At 39.5% G+C, this 17812-nt stretch overlaps 1 protein-coding gene across 26 annotated transcripts in view; it reads left to right on the top strand.

The window, feature by feature from the left end:
* The window catches only part of SVIL (supervillin), a 134168-nt gene that overhangs the window by 23347 nt on the left and 93009 nt on the right, over positions 1-17812 (top strand). For 10 of the 26 annotated variants that reach the window (XM_059840935.1, XM_059840889.1, XM_059840925.1 and 7 more), the window contains exon 1: positions 10048-10200. In XM_059840935.1, the coding sequence (XP_059696918.1) occupies positions 10128-10200 (73 nt within the window). In that variant the 5' untranslated portion in view covers positions 10048-10127. Of the gene's footprint in view, positions 1-5035; positions 5121-10046; positions 10201-12906; positions 13432-15261; positions 15364-17812 lie in introns of those variants that run through there. The other 16 variants (XM_059840755.1, XM_059840907.1, XM_059840898.1 and 13 more) reach the window with 6 other exon arrangements.

The raw sequence follows: 17812 nt of genomic DNA, 5'->3' as shown, positions 1-17812 counted from the left end.
AGTTGTGGGAAAAACATTTTTGTTTGAAGCAGTTTTTGAAACTAACTTAATTTTTTTGTTTGTGCTTTTTGTTTGGTGTTGGTAGGTTGTGTTTTTACCTTCTTAAAAAGCTGCTAACCCAAACCAAGCATCTCCTCTCTCATCCCAGTCTGCCTGGGCTCAGGGCCATGTTCACATACCTCTGTGAGCCCTGTGTCTTCAGGGAGAGAGGACTCATGCAGATTCCTATATTGCATTTCCAGCAACCTCCATGTCTTCAGTGCTGGCTACAGGAAGCACATCTGAGTCAGCCACCCTGTCCACAGGCACTTGGAGAGTTGTGCAGAATCTGGGGTGGTCTAATTGTGATCTATCTGATACAGGACTTGCCCAAGCTGAGTGTTTCAACTTTAAATGTTTTTTAATTTAGCTTTGTAAAACTGTAGTTAGGAAACAATTCTGCGCGTTCAGAATGCGTAGGTGTTAAATTCAGCTGGGTTCAAAGAAGTTAAACACTGCTTTGATGTAAATTACTTTGTGTAAACACAGCAGGAACTTCACATCCGTTGAACAATTTAAGTTCTGTAGCTTCTTTAACCCATGCTCCAGTTTTCTTAAACAATTGAGAATATTCTGGGGAGGCCCTTCTGACTTCAGTCTGTTTTATTGCATGAAAATAGTCTTCTGAATGCTGGGGGAAAAAAAGATAATTTTTCTAAGTCTTCAAAGAGACTTCTGATGTTTTGAGTCTTTATTACACTAGAGGTCAGTGTATGATGGGAGCTTCTGTGCTGTGGTATAGAGTTTCTTGCAGAATCCTATTTCATCAACTTTGAAACCAGATTCTAAGAGAAACTGTAGCCTGTTACTATGGAAAAAACTTAACATTGAAGTGTCTTGTGACTTTCTTGGCTAAAGGAGTTTTTTGAGCTTCCTACTTTTAACTTTTCTTGCCTAGCAAATATAAGGCAAATATCAGTAAGAGTACTTTGATGTGGTATCAGCAGGAATGTGCACACTCAGTTGCTCCAGTGTGCACCTCAAACATTCATCTTTCACTGCAAAGCCAGGACTTTTTGGTTCATAATTCTGTATGCCAGGGTATTTACAGGTTCATCCTTATCTTGTGCACTGTACTTCTGAAGGGCATGGGGGGAGAATTGCACATGCATCTATTATTTTTAGAGTAGGTGTCAGCTTCCTGAACACTGAGCTGGTGACTTCCAGGTGGGTGGCTTCACTTTTGGGGGTTGAGGGAAGCACAGTCAAGTATGATTCTGTCATGGTGCTTGCAGAGATTCTTTCCTCAGCAGCTCTTCTCCAGTTCTGCAGATAAGTAATTTCTTTAAACATCTGGAATGTGCAAAAGCAGTTTGTTCCTGCAGACAGGACTGGGCAGGGGCACCAGAGCAGAACTCCAGCAGTGTTATGTGATGTGAAATGGGAGGGAAATGCACTGAAGGAGAGCCCTGCTGCCTGGGGCAGGCTGCATCACAAATGACAATTTAAGCAAGATGATGGAAATACCCCATTAGGGTGGATTTGAGCTCTTGGATGTTTTCTGTGAGAGCTGACTACAAACAGAAGTGCCTGTATCCTGTTACTCTTGTCTAGAGTTCTTCTGAAATGCCTTAGAAAAATAAAATAACATGGGATGTTGGAGTTTACAGGCTTGCACTGATGTAGAGTGTAAGTGCAGGCACAGAGAGGAATTTTGCTGGTTTTAAGTGATTTTCTGAATGTTCAAGAGACTTGGACTGATGAACATCTTTGTGGCTTTTCTTTTTGGTGAGGTGGGAGTGGAAGGAGACATAGTAAAAGGAAAACCAGCAGTCTGAAAATCTCCTTTGCCCCGGCTGCTGCCCAGTATGTTGTGTTACATGCCTCTGGAGCATGAAGAAGGATAACACTGAGATAGTGTGGAGGAGCTGCTGGACTCTGGTTTAATTGAACTCTCTGTGAGCATTCCTGGCTTCAAAGGAAAGATATTGCACTCTTCTACCTCTTTTCCAAGTTTTTCCTGCAAGAAATGAAAATGTACCAAGGTTTTGCAGAATGGAGCTTTATCAAAACATCTTTGTGGTGTTAGGCAAGAGCCTGAAAAGGTGATGGCTTTGCAAAACTGATGTGTTATAAGTCATCAAGCAACAAATAAAGCATCCTAAAAATTGCTTTTCTTTTCCTATCCTTTTCTGATTGGAGGCATGCAGCCTTAATTTTTTTCACTGGAACTCACCAGAGTCTGTTCTGCATGTAGGAGCTCAGGAGCTAGGAGGCTTAACTTGAAGAAAAGAAGGTGGTGTAGGTGTCCTGTAGCCAACCCAGTGAACAACCTGATGGATCACTGCAGAGTCTTGCAGAGCAGCTATTTGACTGCTGCACATGGTGACTTTCTTTCTTGGTTCAGCTGTCAAGTGTTTAATCAGTCCAAGTGTTGATGCTCTCTGCACCTAGAAGAATATTTGTCTAGAAGAAATGTAAGTTTGATTATTCTTTTGGATCAAAAATGATGGATCTCTTGGCTAAACAGAGATGATTACCCACTAGCCCCTCTTTCTAGTTCATAATAGGAAGTATCCTAGTGATATTTTCATGTCTCTTTCCTTCATGATGTACTGACTAACTCTGGAATCTGTTGTGTAATAGAGAGTCCATGAAAATGGCAAGAATTAGTATTTGGAGTGTATTTTCCTGCTTTTGTTCTAAACTCTCAAAATGCAGGAGTTATCAGATGTGCAGTTCAAGTGGCTTGCCAGGAATCTCTCAGATGAACTGCAGAGAGAGCGCAAAAAGTTGCAGCCAAGGTCAGTCTTGGAAAGATTAGAATTCAATTGCCAGCCCTCACATTTTGATTTCAATCTCAAATGTTTCCTGATAGGTGCTCTGTATTTGTTAGGTCTTCTGTTTGTATTGTGTTCCTGCCAAAACTTCCCATAAGACTCCTGACACTATCAAAGATCTCTAGCACATAGTGACATAGGCAAATATATGGATATATAAAAAACCCCAAACCACTCTGTCAAGATATTTCAACTCACACCAGTTATTCAAGGTTCCTTTAAAAGGGTAGACTTCAAAGCTGCAGGCCTTCAAAACTGCAGCTCCCTAGACTTCTCTCTTGTTCCAATATACAAGTGTAGCATTTGCCAAAAAAAGGAGGAAACTGACAAAAAAGGGAGGAATTAATAAAATGTAGTAATGGGACAGTGGCAGTGTGCACTAGGTTTAATGTGTTCTGTGCATTATAAATGTCCTCTCTTCCCACCTCACAGCTGCTTCCAGGAAGTCTCCGAAGTGGTTGACCAAAATGATAGCTGGATTTCAAATCCTTTATTTTCTGTTTCTTTTTTTTGTTTTGTTTTGTTTTGTTTCTTTTTTTTTTTTTTTTTAAATACTGATACTTAAAGAGGAAGCAGTAGAAGAACAGCAGAAGTAATCAGGCAACCCTTTGGTTAAGTAGCAAGAAGGAATTTGGAACCAAGCATTATGTGATGGTGGAAAAACTTTAGTTTATCTTTCTTCCAGCTATCCATTGTTAACCATCATTTTTCTTCACCTTTTCTACCACACCGAAGTGCCCACTCATTTACCCTTCTAAAGTGCAGGAGTGCTCATTTGAGGGGAATGGAAGCTGGAAATGCAAAAACAATGGCATGTGGTTTACCATATGCTTGGAATTTTAAGTGAGTTTCCTCCCTGAAATACAGAGATAAGTGTGGGTAGATCTTAAAAACTGTCTTAGTTCACTTGTTGAAGCAGTTATATAACATTAGGGACAAGACTGATTTGCTGCCTTACCTGTCCCTATACATTCAAAGGCAGTCTGTGTTTGGGAGTCTGCTTCTCTTCCAAAATCAGAATTTCTCCCAACTCAGGCAAAATTTCTGTCTTATCTGTCTTTTCAATGAATTATTTTTGTTTTGACCTCTTCTCTAGATGCTGTTATTAGAGTCTGACATGTTCAGCAGCTGCAGGAAGCAGAGCAGTGACCTGACTGCTCTTGAAAGTTGTTGCTCTAGTCACATAGGATAGTATGACTTCATTTTGTACCTCCTAATAGATTAAGAAAAAAAAAAAAGTTGAATAAAGCACTTGTGAAAGTGAAAACAGTATATTTGGCACCTAAACATATGCAGGTGAGCTGGGTCTGAACTGAGCAAGAGTAAAAATGTTATTTTACTTAGCTGCTGAAAGAGGAGGGAGACAGTAATTTGTGCAACAGCACAGACTGCTTCAGGTGGTTCAGGTCTGCTCTGGAGAACTCTTCACTCTCTGTGGAAAGAAGCAACTGCATATGGTACAGAATAGAGTAAGAAGCCCAGAGCAGCTGGTTATTTTAAGTTTTTATATGTTCAGGGATTGGCATCTTTAAGGACAGCATAGTGCTGAGAAAATTCAGCTGGTTTGAAATAATCTAATTTGAACACTTAATTAACATGAGTATGCACATGGGCTGAATCAGCCAGCAAATAATGTTACAGGCACAGCCAGAGGTGTTTTGTATTTGCCAAAGAATGAAATAAAGCCAGTTGTGGTTCAAGGGGGGGGATCAGAAATCAGGCCTTGTGGCAGTGCTGTTTGCAGAACTGCTTGATAGGTCAAGTGCTCCACACTAGGAGAAGTCTTGGGTCTGTCTCCTGGTTGCTGTGGTTCTAGAAAGAGCATTGGCTCTTTCAGTTGCTTCCAGAGATGTTTAAAATATAGGATATTGAGGGTAATAGTATTTTGGTAGATGTTTCTGGTTTTGTCATTATCTCCAGTGCTGCTTGACCTTATAAAAAGACTGAATATATAATAATAAAGGCTTCCTGTGAATTTATAATAATAAAGGCTTCCTGTGAATTTATAATAATAAAGGCTTCATATATAATAGTAAAGGCTAAGGGGAAGTTCAGTTCTTGTCTATATGAATGGACAAGGTGGCAGTATGCTCTAAGCTGCCTCAGCCCTTGCAGTCAATCAGTTTGTGCATCTGCCTGCTAGTTCTGGAATGTTTGCCATAGCCTGGGGTCCATTGTGGCTCTTACCCATGCTTTGTTGTGTTTATTTCTTGTAGGAGGACTGCCTTTGGACTGTGAGCCACCTGGACAAGGTGATGCAGCTGTACCTACAGGGTCAGGCCTAGATGGCTGGGATTTAAGGTAAACCTTTGCTGAAAAATACATACAGATCTGAACCAAGAACTATGGGTTGTTGTTTGGTTGGTTTTTCTTTTTTCCCTTTTTTTTTTTGTTTTGGAGGTGTTAGTATCAAACATTTAGAGAAGGATCTGTGTGTGCCTTCTAGTGCATAAGTACCATAACAAAATGCAGTGATATAGTAGTTAAGATTCCAGAGTAGCTCATAGGACCTTCAGAAAAGCTGATTGGTTTTTAAAAACTTAGGAAATGCTAATGCTGCTGTGGGAAGAAATATTATTTAATAAGGAAGTAGCAGTAAGGGTTCCTAAAACAACTTCTAAGAATTCACTGGGAGGCAGCAGGCAGCTAGGATGGACCTCCTGTTCCAGACTTCCTATTATTCCTTCTTCCAAATATTGTATAACAGAGTAGCTTCAACCATTCTAGATCATGTACTTCAAATTACTTCAATATTCCTTCAAATGTAATATTTTGATGAATTACAGATCTGTACTTTCTTTCCTGTTGCCCACTTTTCATGTTGCAGACTTTTGATTAAATGTTTGCAGTTTATTTGATTCAGGATTTTTTCCAGCTCTTGGCTGTGGAAAAGCATTTCCCTATTTGAACACAAACCAAGAACAAAAGGGACCTTTTTGTGTGTGGAAGTGCATAGCAGGTTCTGTTGGTCCCACTAAGGCAGAGCTTGCAAAATTTCTTTAAAGTGCAGGATTAATCTTGGTCTTGGAGAATTGTGTAATTTGGGGTACTGGAGAGATGTGATTTCTTGGATGTGATCAGAAATGTCTCAGTGGTTTTGAACCAGCAAAATTAGTATGTAGATGATCTATCTTATAACATTCCAAAGAGAATTGATGCCTAATTCTGGTCATACTGCCAGGCAAGAGCTGCCATGCTATTAGTTCTTTTGCCACATGTAGCCTGAGTTTTCTCTCAGGGGTATGGAAGGCACCATTTCAGCTGTTGCTCCAGAATTATGCAAGACTTGTTTTCCTTGCAACTTGTCACAGCTTCTGGAGTCGGAGAGAACACTGTGTAAAGAGTGGAAGTTTGAGTGAAATCATCTTCTGCTGGTTTTAACATCTTACTTAAAAAGAAGGAACGTGTGGGACTGGGAACAGTGTTTACTCTTGCATGTGCTAGAAAGCCTGAAAAGTTGTAAGGCCTTGCAGTAGAAAAGCAAAATCTAACCTTGATTGCTGAAGATTTGAGCATGGAGCAGGATCATGGGAAACATGAACTGAATCTTGACAATTCAAGATTAAAGCATATTAATAAAGCTTCCTCCAAAAATGTTACAGCAACCACATCACATCACAGTTTTTAGCTGCATGCTTTTTATGCAGAGAATAATTTAATGAAGGTGAGCAGAAGTAGTGTGCTCTTGCAAGACTAATGCAGATACTTAAAATTACATGAACAGTCATGAGAATTTAATTTTTTAAGGGTAATATGGACTTAACTTCTTTCAGCAAAGACTCAAGTCAAGCCTTCAGAGTATTTCTTGCTGAACTTGTTTCTTAGTATATACAGTCATAAAATGGTTGTAAGCTTCAGAAGATGATGCTGTTGGACCATGTGAATGAGTATTCTGCTGTATTTTTAAAAAATCAGCAACAAAAAAGAGGTTTATTTTAGTAGAGAATTTACAGAACTAGAGTTTGTTAACAGTATGCAATTGACACACTTGATGTGACATAGCTGGAGCATGTCAGATAACAAAGCCATGGGCTATTTGGATATAGTCTTCAGATGAACATGTTCATGTTTTTCCACAGCATCTTGGAATTCTGTGCAGTATTTTCTGTACCTGTTACTGCCTTATATATTCATTAAGCAATTACATGGACTTCAGAATATCTGACTGAAAAATTATGGGAAAAATTGGTGATTTCTGGAGGTCATGACCAGCTTTCTACTTCATTGCTGGAGTTGCATCTAGGACTGGCCAGTTGACTTGAGAGGCTGGGAAGTGTGCACAATCAGATGAGTCACTTATACCCTCTTTTTTCATATCATTGCAATAGAAACAGTTTATGGACAGGTGTTTGTTGTTTTAATTTATAGTATGCTAACTTTGCTAGCAACACACCAATTATCATGTGCTGTCTGTATTTCATAGCTTCCACAATGTCAGCAAAGCCAAAGCTTCATGTGCAAGTTCGTGTGCTGTTTTGCTGGACACTTTAACAGCCTTGCTTATATGTGAAAAAACATAGTGTTCCTTCTAATACCAGTGTATTTTTAATTACATAAATTACAGCCAACCCTTGCTGGCTAATATAGCTTGAAAAACAGTGAGTGGGTTTATTTCTGCCTTCTAGAATAGAACTGGAACACTGGAGATGCCCAGCTTTTGTAAATCCTGTGTGGTGCAACAGTCCCCTTCCAGTTAATGTTCTTGCTGGCCTCTCTGAAAACTTCATCCTCTCCATTCTGAAAATAAAGGCAAATAGATGTATTTCCCTTTTTTCTACGATATCAGTAAGATTGTTCCTCTCTAGTGTGGTTTCAATTTTCATGGCTTTCACTTTCCAAATGCTTTGTAAGCTGAATTATTAATGCTTGCACCATTTAAAAAAAATAGTGCATGCAGTACCTCACAATCCATTGCTGACCCAGCAGTTGGGGATTTTTTTTTTTTTTTTTTTTTTTTTTTTTTTTTTTTTTTTTTGCTATTTTGGAAACAGTTTTCTTGAACTTCTGCATTTTACTGTTCCAGGACAATTGTACTGGACTTCTTGCAAAAGCCAAGCTTACAGGAAATGTCATCCTGTCAAAAGTGGCTTGTTCTTACACAGCATATGATAATGCTTGTCTTAAAATGTATTTGTTTGGCATAAGACCTGTAGTGCCTGGTATTCTCTGGCAGTGTTACTCACTCTCAGTTTACCTGAGGATGGAAGTGTAAATGTTGGATTTTCCTGGTGTCTTGTGCAGAGAGTCAAGGTCTTTAATTGTCCTTAAAGCTCTTCCCCCTACCAGCTCTTCCCTTTCTAGCTTGTTGGTAAGGATAAGCGTTATACTATTTTCTCCATAAGTTCCTCCCAGTCTTTGGGATTGCATTTCTTGAAGGCATCCTCAAAACTGATTTTAGTTGTCATGAATTTTATTAGATCATTGGAAATTTTTAATAAAGATGTCAGGTGAAAAAGTGTGGAACAGGAAGAGTGCAAAAGTGTCTTCCTTACTGCTGCATTTTTCTTCAGATATTATTATTGTTAAGAAAGAAGCTGTGCCTGATGTCAGTCCCAAAAGTTAACATGTATCTCTGCACATGGCCTCTGCATGGCTGTTGCCAAATGTCCTTAGTTATTTTTTATGGACAAAACAGTGTCCTGACTATTTGAGAATAGTAAACTTTGGATGAAGCCATTCAGTTCAGTTCTGCCACTGCACTTCTTTCTGTAGCATGGCTTTTGAGGAGCAGCCTGTCCACCTGGGTCATTTGTCCCTAATTTCCATTCACTGAAAGATTTTTTGTTTCTGAGATCTGGATTACTCATACCTCTCCCCAAGGCTTTTATTGCAGTGCCCTACAGAAAACATCAGAAATTTTCAGCCTTAGGAATGTGTTTTCCCCCCAGAGTGAAATGACTCAGGTGTGTTGCTGTAAAGCCACACAGCAAAGCCAGAGAGGATCAAGAAATCTGAGAAGGGATGATTCAATTGTGCTGCTTTTGCTGATTTCTTTGAATTGTGGATTCTGACTTCATCAGTAGCGTCTACAAACCTCGGTGTTTGTGACTTGCAACTGATACCTTTTCTAAAAACAGAAGGAGGCAGGAGAGAGAGTACTCTGTTTATTTCAACAACCACAAGCAACACTTCCAAAATACTCTTGTGGTTGTATTGCAGAGTTATGAATCTTAGGTTATCTGGTGGTGAGTAATGTGGTGAGGCAGGAGCCCGATGTGTCCATGCTTTATTTAGAAAAGGTAGCTCTTATCAGAGGCAAGGAGCACCGGTGTTCCACTCTCTGTGCTTGCCTAAGGACAGATACCAAATCTGTTGACAGTTTATGGTGCCAAGCACAGCACTTCCCTCTCGGGGTCTGACTGCAAGTTCTTAAGGATTTTGCAATATGGAAAGAAACAAATTCCTTTCCCCCTTCAGCTGCTCACTCAAATGCACTTTTTAAGCTGTCCTGTGGTTTGATCAAAGTTAACAATGGGTTGTGATATCTCTTGATCAGATAGATTTTTCTTATTTAAACATGATTATCTCACTAGAGAGGATGCTCACAAACAGATTGTAACAGCTTTCCAAATTCTTCAGGCAGAGCCAAGATTGTACCAGTTATTACTCCTAGAGAATCCTGGAGATTAAGAAAATATCACTTAATTTTCCTCACTGCAGAGTTAAAGCTGTAGAGTCTGGGAGTCTGTGTGTGTCTTCTGTAAGACAAGAATCTTTTACTGTTCTACCTACTTAAACATAAAATGGAAGAGCAAATCCTCCCTGGCAAACCAGGAGATACTCAATTTTGGGATTATATACAGTTTGCATTGAAGATAAGCTGGGTTAGGGGGCATAGGCTTTGACACAAAATGTGTGGCTTTATTCCCATGGGCAGACAATGCAGCAGAACTGGGGATTACTGAAGACTGTGGGTCTGTCCTCCCTAACTTGCCACCTTCTCCTCAATTCAGAGTGCAGGGAATTGTTCCTCCCCATGGCAATAACATCACCGTAATTTGTGTCTGATAGTGAAAGAATGAAGGATTTATTCTCCCAGAAAGAGAGTGTGTGTGTTGGGTTTGGTTTTGTTTTTGTAACGTTGTTGGTGTTTGGTAGGGTTTTTTTTAAGACAAATAAAAAATCCTCTGTGAGTCATTTTAGGCTCTCACAGAACCTTGAATGTGCTAAATGGGTAGGTTCCCCTAGCTGAGCCAATGGGGATGGCCAGGCACAGGCAACACTTTTATCCCACGAAAGGGAGGAGGGGTGAATGAGCCAGAAGATATAAGCTGAAACAAAGCCATGCTGTCCTTCTGAGTCATTCGCATGCACTGGATGGGTAAGGCTTCCTGCTTCCTGGGACACACAAGTGGGGTCATGATTCTAACAATGGATGCTGGTAAGTCGCTTTTTATTAAATTTGTCTGGGGTTTTTTTGCCTGGGAAGTCTCTCCTTCCCCTCCCCTGCTCCCCCTCCACCAGCTGAAAAGAAGCTATCTGTAAACTGGGAAGCTGAATTGTTAAATAAGGGAATGCTGAACCCAGACTTTGCACGCTGTGTGCACTTCAGTGTGTGTTACCCTGGTGTTATTTCTTGGCTGTTACTCACTGAAGCACATATCCCCTCCTGCAAAGCCAGACCTCAGAATCAAAAGTGTGTCTGTTAATTTGTACTTCTGTCTTCATTGGGACAGAACCTGTGGCCTGAGAAGTGCTTGATGTCTCCCTCTCTTTGATGATAGAGCTGGTGGTGTCTGGAAGATACATTTTAGATGTTAGGCTTGTTGTAAAGGGACAGTGGTTAACTAATGTATTGTCTGTGGCTTCCTCTGCTCTGTGTTTACAGAAGTTTTGTACTGGGGAGGAAGAGGCAGAAGCTGCTGTATTTCTGTAGTAGGCAGCTCTCTTTTATGTGCTTGTAGTCAAGGAAGCCTATGTTCTATGAAAAAGCACATGCAGGATATTTATTTTTAATTTTTTTTAATTAGGTACAAACATGAAATCTTCAACATAGCTTCTTGTGTGATATGGAGAATGAATGTAGAGTGGTTTCTATAAAAGAAACAAGCAATCCCTGTCTTGCTTCTAGAGAGGGGGGTGTGTTTCCATGTCATAACTTGCATCCTTCAAATTCCACAGTAATAAAAGACCTTGGATTTTAATGGTTATGGATAGGGCATAAAGCACCAGTGATTGTGCTGTGGCAGCATGCTCTCGGCTGCTCTTTCTCCATACCAGCTGCAAGCATGCCTGCTGCATTTTTAAGAGCTCTGTTGAACTTTTGTCAGCAGTTGGTTCAGCCACTTTTTTTTTCACCACAATGCAGAAGTATAATGTGACATATTCTACAAGCTCTATTCAAAATGATAAAATGATAAACTTAGGCAGATATTGCTGGTCTGTTTTATCTACTTGTAACATGCTGAGTTTACTCCATGCTAATGAAATGCTCACTGTCCCTCATGTATCTGAATTGATTCAGCTGGGCATTTTCTAGGTCCTAAGGAGAAAAATGTCTGTGCCTTTGTATAGCTCTTTGATTTTACTGAGACTTCCAGAAGGTGACCCAACTGGGTTATTCATGCACAATTTAGAGGAGACTGCAAACCACTTGATTTCACTCGCCCACACTTAATTGAATGTGTTTTGTTATTGTCTTTGTAGGCGACTAGTGACTCTTTTTTTGTGTTCAAAGTATGTTACATGCTTTGCAAATCAGTTAAAACCCAGGCCCTTTAACTGAGATAAAATTTAACACAAGCACGAAGATGAATAAGATGGTGTATGGCTGACAGTTTTCCATTAAGTGGAAGCTGATGATTTTTGTTTTTTGGCCCTTCCATTAGAGTAGCTTCTCGAGGCTCTTAAAGCAGTTTGCAAAGCAGAAACTGGCAATCCTCTTCTACCCTTGCTTGAATAAGAGGGGTGGATGCCTAGATGTAGCTGTCTTGCCCAGTCCTTTGGGAGGATGCCCTGGCAATGTTCGGAATTTACGTGCTTGTGGGAGGTAGAGATACAGACTTTGCCCACAAGACACTTCTTCCCCTTTGAAGTACCAGAGTTCCTGTACTGCAGTGGAGTAATTGATGTTTTGGGATATAATGTTTTGGAAAGACTGGTGGGATGTTAATAATATAGGTTTGAAAAAATACCTTTTATTTACATATACCTACATGCTTGCATTGTGCACTGTTTCTTTGCACTGTGAGGTGAACCATGAAGATAATACTGCTCATCTATGTTTTGTTGGATCCAAACCTGCTTTTTTTCTCAGAACAATGTCACTGCACTGGTTTCTCTGTAATTACTATGCTCCTGTAGTCCTAGTGGTAATTTTCAGTTATACCAACTTATATGGTTAGTAAACATATATTTTGCAAGCTTTTAATACTGCGAGAATTCTTAAATTATAGTTCTCAACTTCTTTGTGGGAAAATGGTTCTAACTACCTGAAAGGAAACATTGTAATTCAAGGATTTATAACAGGGTATTCTAGTACTTCTCAAGTATATTTAGGTTACAGAAAAAATATGCAAGCAATTCAGTGCCTTATGCCTTAATCTGGGACATGGATAGTGCTCCATGAAGTTTATCTGCTTAGTTTCATCCATCTTTTAAAGCTGTGCTCGCTGCTCTTGGAACTGTTTGCTTTTTTCAAATTATGTGTTTGCTTTATAAGTCAGGGCTGATAACTTCTTTTTTTATGAGCATCAAATACTTAAGCTGGTTTTTAAGAGAAGAGAACTTGTCTTCCTTAAGGTAGTTGTAAGAATACTTGTGCATCTGTTTCAGAATTTGTTTAATGGGTTTGATTCTGCTGTGTTTGCCTTAGCAGCTTCTAATTTCTGCCAGGAGGAGGACTGAAAATGTTTTGGATGGGGGGAATAAAAGGGAGAGCTGCAAGACAGGGTTGACAGTATAATTGGATTTGAAGCAGCTACAGGCTGAGACTGTTGCAACAGCTGATTTGATCCTTCTGAGTTTCAAGAGCTATTTATGGTAGATTAGCTGTATCAAAGCTCTACTGTTCCAACCATAAAAGGCTGGTCGTATGTGAAGTTGCCACACTGCATTTGGCTTAGTCCTCAGAGGTTGGAGAGCCTATAGCTTTTTATGTGGATAAATCCAGTGATGGATGGAAATACTAAAGGCAGATCAAGGAATAACACTGTTGAGGACTTCAGATGGCAGCGAACTCTTAAAAGGAGATTTTCACTAATAAATTTTTTGCTCTGATGTTTGGAATCAGCACTTGGATATAGCTCCTGCATATTTACTGCATTTGGTGAACGCATGCTTTTAGGAAAGCGCTGTTCTAAATTTATCTGACTTATCTGAATCATCTTGACTGCACATGTACTTGCCAGCCATGCATGTTGATATTTGGTAACTTTTGTGAAGTCACTTTTCTGTTTTCTAAGTGGGTGAGTGTTAGGTTCTTGGGAAAAGAATCTTAGCTGACGCAAGAAACTTCTTTAAAACAAGAATAATGAAGTACTTGGCCAAAGAGAGCTACAGGCGTTATCAGTAACTATTTTGAGAAGACTTTGACCCCTTTTGCTGCATCTGTACCTTCTTTCTGCCCTCTTTGTGTAAAGACAGACAAGTGGATTTTTTACAGGATTCTGAAGTAAGTAGCACCTCACTCGGGCAGCTTGCACGCCGTTGCTCCAGCCAGTTTGTGAATATTCACAGCATTGTCAGGTTGAAATGCAAGTGGGTTTATTCCAGCCTGTGCATGCCAGTCCTTCAGCCTTCCTTAAGGCATTTTGTCTTTTTATTCTCGTGGTTTTGCTTAGAAGATGAGTTCATTCTGCTATGAATGGAAAGTCCTGTTGCTGGTTGGTTTGTGTGATGTGTTTCTCTTTTCTTTTTAGGTTTTATTATGTTAACCTTAGCCATAGTACTACAAACGGCTATAAGAACACTTCTATAATAACAAAACTTTCAGTGGTATTTTTCTCTTGTGTTTAAGAAGTTCTATAAATACATGGGAGTACTGTTGAATTGGATAACTGTGCTCTATTTTGAGACTTGGAGCATTCTGAGGAAGACTTGTTTCAACTTTCCATTCTCTTAATTTTAAGCATTACCAGGACACTGCAGGTAGAAGAGGTAGAAGTTACTGGCACTGTTTCACCTTCTTCTCCTGCAGGAATATCTTTGCTCACAGTTCCTTCAGCCATTTGTTTCAGAAAACTTGCAGCATTGTCAGGTTGAAATGTGAGTGGGTTTATTCCAGCCTGATTAAATGGGGGGAGCATAAAGGACAGGGGGATTGAACGGCAAGTTTCCTTGCTTCAGGGATATTCCAGGTGTTGTATTTTAATCACTAGAAACACAAGAAAAATGTCCTTGATTGACCAAAAAAAAAAAAAAAAATCAAAAAAAAATCTGCTTCTCTATTTCCCTTTCAGAAACTAGCAATTTAAGGCCACCTTCTATTTTATTAGGATTATAAATCTTTATTTCTCTCAAATGGATCTAGAATTTTTATTCTGAATTATATAAACCTTTGTTTTAGCCTGGAGAATACCAGAAGACAGAACATGTCTGGAGCATTACTATTTTAAAACCACTTTACGAGTTTAGTGTTAGGAATATTGTATTGGAATAAACTCCCCCATATAGTGAATTTTTCTCCCACAGACTTTGTTAGATATATATGTAACTAATCACCTGTATCAGCATATTTTATAGGAGATTGAATCCTTCTACTTGCAGAAGCAGTGAGGGTTAGGAAGCAGCTGCCTGATAAAAATACTCCTTCAGACATCTTCTTAATTTTTGTATTGTATAACAGATGTGTGCTTCAGTCTGGTACTGAGTTGTAAATGTTTTTACATTGCTTCCATTAAAATGAGTATTTTTAATAAGATCCTTTTTTAGATGGTCTGATTTTCTTTTCCTTTCCTAATTATATTTTAAAAAGAAAGTTGCTGTAAATTGCTCCACCATTTTAATATGCCTGTTGTGTTCCTGTAAACCTGCTAGAAAGTGCTTATGCCATAAAGTCTTAAAACAGACCACAGAGACTTCAGATATGGAAGTTAGATAACACAGAGTGTGCAGTAGCTCTTAACTTGAATTTAAAACTTAGGCACACTAAGGGTGGAATGAAGGAAACATTTTGATTGATGAAAAGTAACAATATCAGCTTCTCTTTGTGCAGCAAAGGTTTAAACTTGTTAGAGCAGGTAAATTTTCTTTCCAATCTCAATTTAAAAGTTAATTCTGCCTCTCCCATGTTGTTTTGTCTTGATTGCATTGCTAAATGACATTTTTGGCAAAAAAATTCCAGTAGGAAGGAGGATTTCAGATTTTCTCTGAGCTTTATTTAGCAGGACTGACATTTCTTCACTAAATTCTTTGTATTTGATACTTTTTATGGGATAAAGGTAGGGGGATATAACACAGTTTTAATCTGTCTCTAACTATGCCATGTTTACTTATTATGCAGAGAAGAAAGATTACACTATAACTCTACATGGAACTCCCCAGAACTGTCTAGTAGAGGAAAATGAAAAAGGTAGTGCACATTGCTCCTTCACAGTGAGTCCAGGTAGGCTCAGAGAGGGTGGAGGTGAGCCATTTGTGACCAAGACATTTAGGCAGGTCACTGGAATCTTTAGCCAGTTTTCTGTTTGGAAAGTGTCTGTCTTACACGTTACAACACTGTATGAGCTGAGGTTTCTCTTGTCTCTGTGTTGATGAAGTGGTTTTAAAGCTGTATGTAGTTTAGTACATTTGTTTATGCAAAAGGTGATTAAGAATGTGTGGAGTTTGTGGTTTGTGGTTTTGGGGGTTTTTAAATGCAGCATTGTCATTTTACTTTCTTAGAACATGTTCCCTAGGTCAGGTATCTATGAAACCTTTAACATCATGAACAGAGGAGAAAATTGCACAAGCTTATTTAGTTTAAATTGCCATTGTTTGAGTTCATGTTTGCTCCCCAGTGTGTTGGCTGTTGTGGATGGAAATTTCACAGTAATTTTCAGGAGACAGAAGCTGTGGCATAGTCTGCAGGAACAGGGTGGCTGAGATTACTGACTATGCAGAGGCCTTGCAGTCTGCAGTGTTTTTCTTGCTGAATGCAAAAGCTTCTGTCTTCTGCTTCTGCATGGAGAAGCCTCCATTTGGTTACTGCAGGGGAACAGGGGGCTGGCAAAGGAAGTAGTGTGCACCATGGTCTCACCTTGTTAATTCCCTCCTTTTGCTTTATTCCCAACTGGACACTTGAGAGTTAATGGACACATTGGAAGGTCGTGATTTTTAATGGGCAAAACATGTCCTACTTGGAGTCTGCCTTAAGCAGATAAGAATGCATTGGGTAACTGCTGGTAAAAATGCTTCTGATGTCACTGGTTCACGTGGTGGTGTGTTGAAGGGAGTCTTTCAGTACAGAGGGTACAGAAATTATGCATTAACTCTTTGGTGATTTATTTGGATTTAGTTGATGGAATGGTCTCTCTTTGCTCTAATGATGCCAGGTTTCGGAGTTAAAAAAAAAAAAAGTGAAGTCAAAGACCCAGATTAAAATTATTTGGCTTTCCATGTCTCTCTCTTCATGTACACAAAAAAAATCCTCACAAGGAACTTGGACATCAAGCACCTTATTTAAGGCCATATAAATTTCTAAAGCAACTTGAGCCTCCATCAGACCATTAGGAAGGAAGTGTGCAATTTCCTGCCAGAACTGAGCTGTTTGACACCAAAAAATGCCATGCTGTTACCAGTGTCTGTTACAAAGGGGCTGCATTCAGGTGTTAGTCCAGAGATTGTGTGCCAAAGTACTGTAAGAAGTAAATGATATTTCTGTGGAGTTAATGACTGCCAAATGTGCTCCTTGTGGCTTATACCTGTAAAACTCTTGGCAGTCAGCAAAGATGTGCAGGATTTCATTCTTGCTCTGTTCTATCAGCCTTAGATTTAGACAAAATTACTGTCTATTCCCTAAAATAAAACAAAGGTAGCACTGTCTCCCATCAGCTCTCTGTGGAAGGATGAAGGACTGTGGATCACTGTTTCAAAACAGTTGCACCCAATGATCTAGAGAATATGCAAGTCATATGTGCTTCACATGTGACTTTTTCAATCTTGCCCTTTCTGACAAGAAGCCCAGTTAAGCCTCAGAGACAGCTAGAATAACTCTTTAACTCTTAGAAAATAATTGCCCCAACTGTTTATATTAGAGTGAAAAATGGACAGTATGTCAATGTCATTTTCCATTAAGTGGCAACTGGCCCTGAAAACGAGGGGAAATCCTACTGAAAGCAGCATTCCAGGCAGCTGTTGGCATTCCAGAGGTGTCTAGGGTTGGGTAAGGCTAACTCTGCAGCCACAAGTTAGGTCTGGGAGTTGAGACCTGGGTTTACTTGGCTTTGGTGTCAGTCACTGTAACACCTGCCTGCCTTCAGTTCCAATAAAGAAAACCTGACAGATGTTTTAACACGGGCAACTGGAGCTGAACAACCAACACAGTTGTTGCTCCAGCAGCACTGGGTTTCACTTTTTCACCTCTTCATTGTGAAAAGAAGCAGCTATTTTTTGTGGTGAGTAAAGCTAATCTTGAATGATATATTTCTTATTGTAGTCAGATATCCAGAGCATATAAATCATTTGAAAAGCAGACTCAAGGCTTTCGTGTTGGTAATTCTAAGCAACTTGAAGCTGAGGCAAATAAAGCTTACTGCATGCCCTAGAGTTAGTTTTTACTAACCTGTTTCAAACTACAGAGATATGCCAGCTCCCTGAGTTGCACTCAGCAAAAGCTGTGCGAGTTGCACACAGTTGTACACTTTGAAAACACAGCTCAGCCCCCATCCTTTCATTCTGATTGGATAGTAAGGATTGGCTTGGCAAGTAAGGAAACTTCACATTTATAGATGAAGGTTGAGTTTTAGAATGGGAAACTTAATTTCATACCTGTAGAATTAACTCAGGTCTTTAAAGGCTGCATTTCAGATTTAAAACCCAAATTCTCAGGTTGAAGTTTCCCATATTTCTTTAAA

This window comes from Haemorhous mexicanus, chromosome 1 (genome assembly GCF_027477595.1).
Source record: "Haemorhous mexicanus isolate bHaeMex1 chromosome 1, bHaeMex1.pri, whole genome shotgun sequence".
NCBI classification, from domain to species: Eukaryota; Metazoa; Chordata; class Aves; order Passeriformes; family Fringillidae; genus Haemorhous; species Haemorhous mexicanus.
The sequence above is the reverse complement of the archived record's forward strand: the minus strand, read 5'-3'. Positions and strand labels throughout refer to the sequence as shown.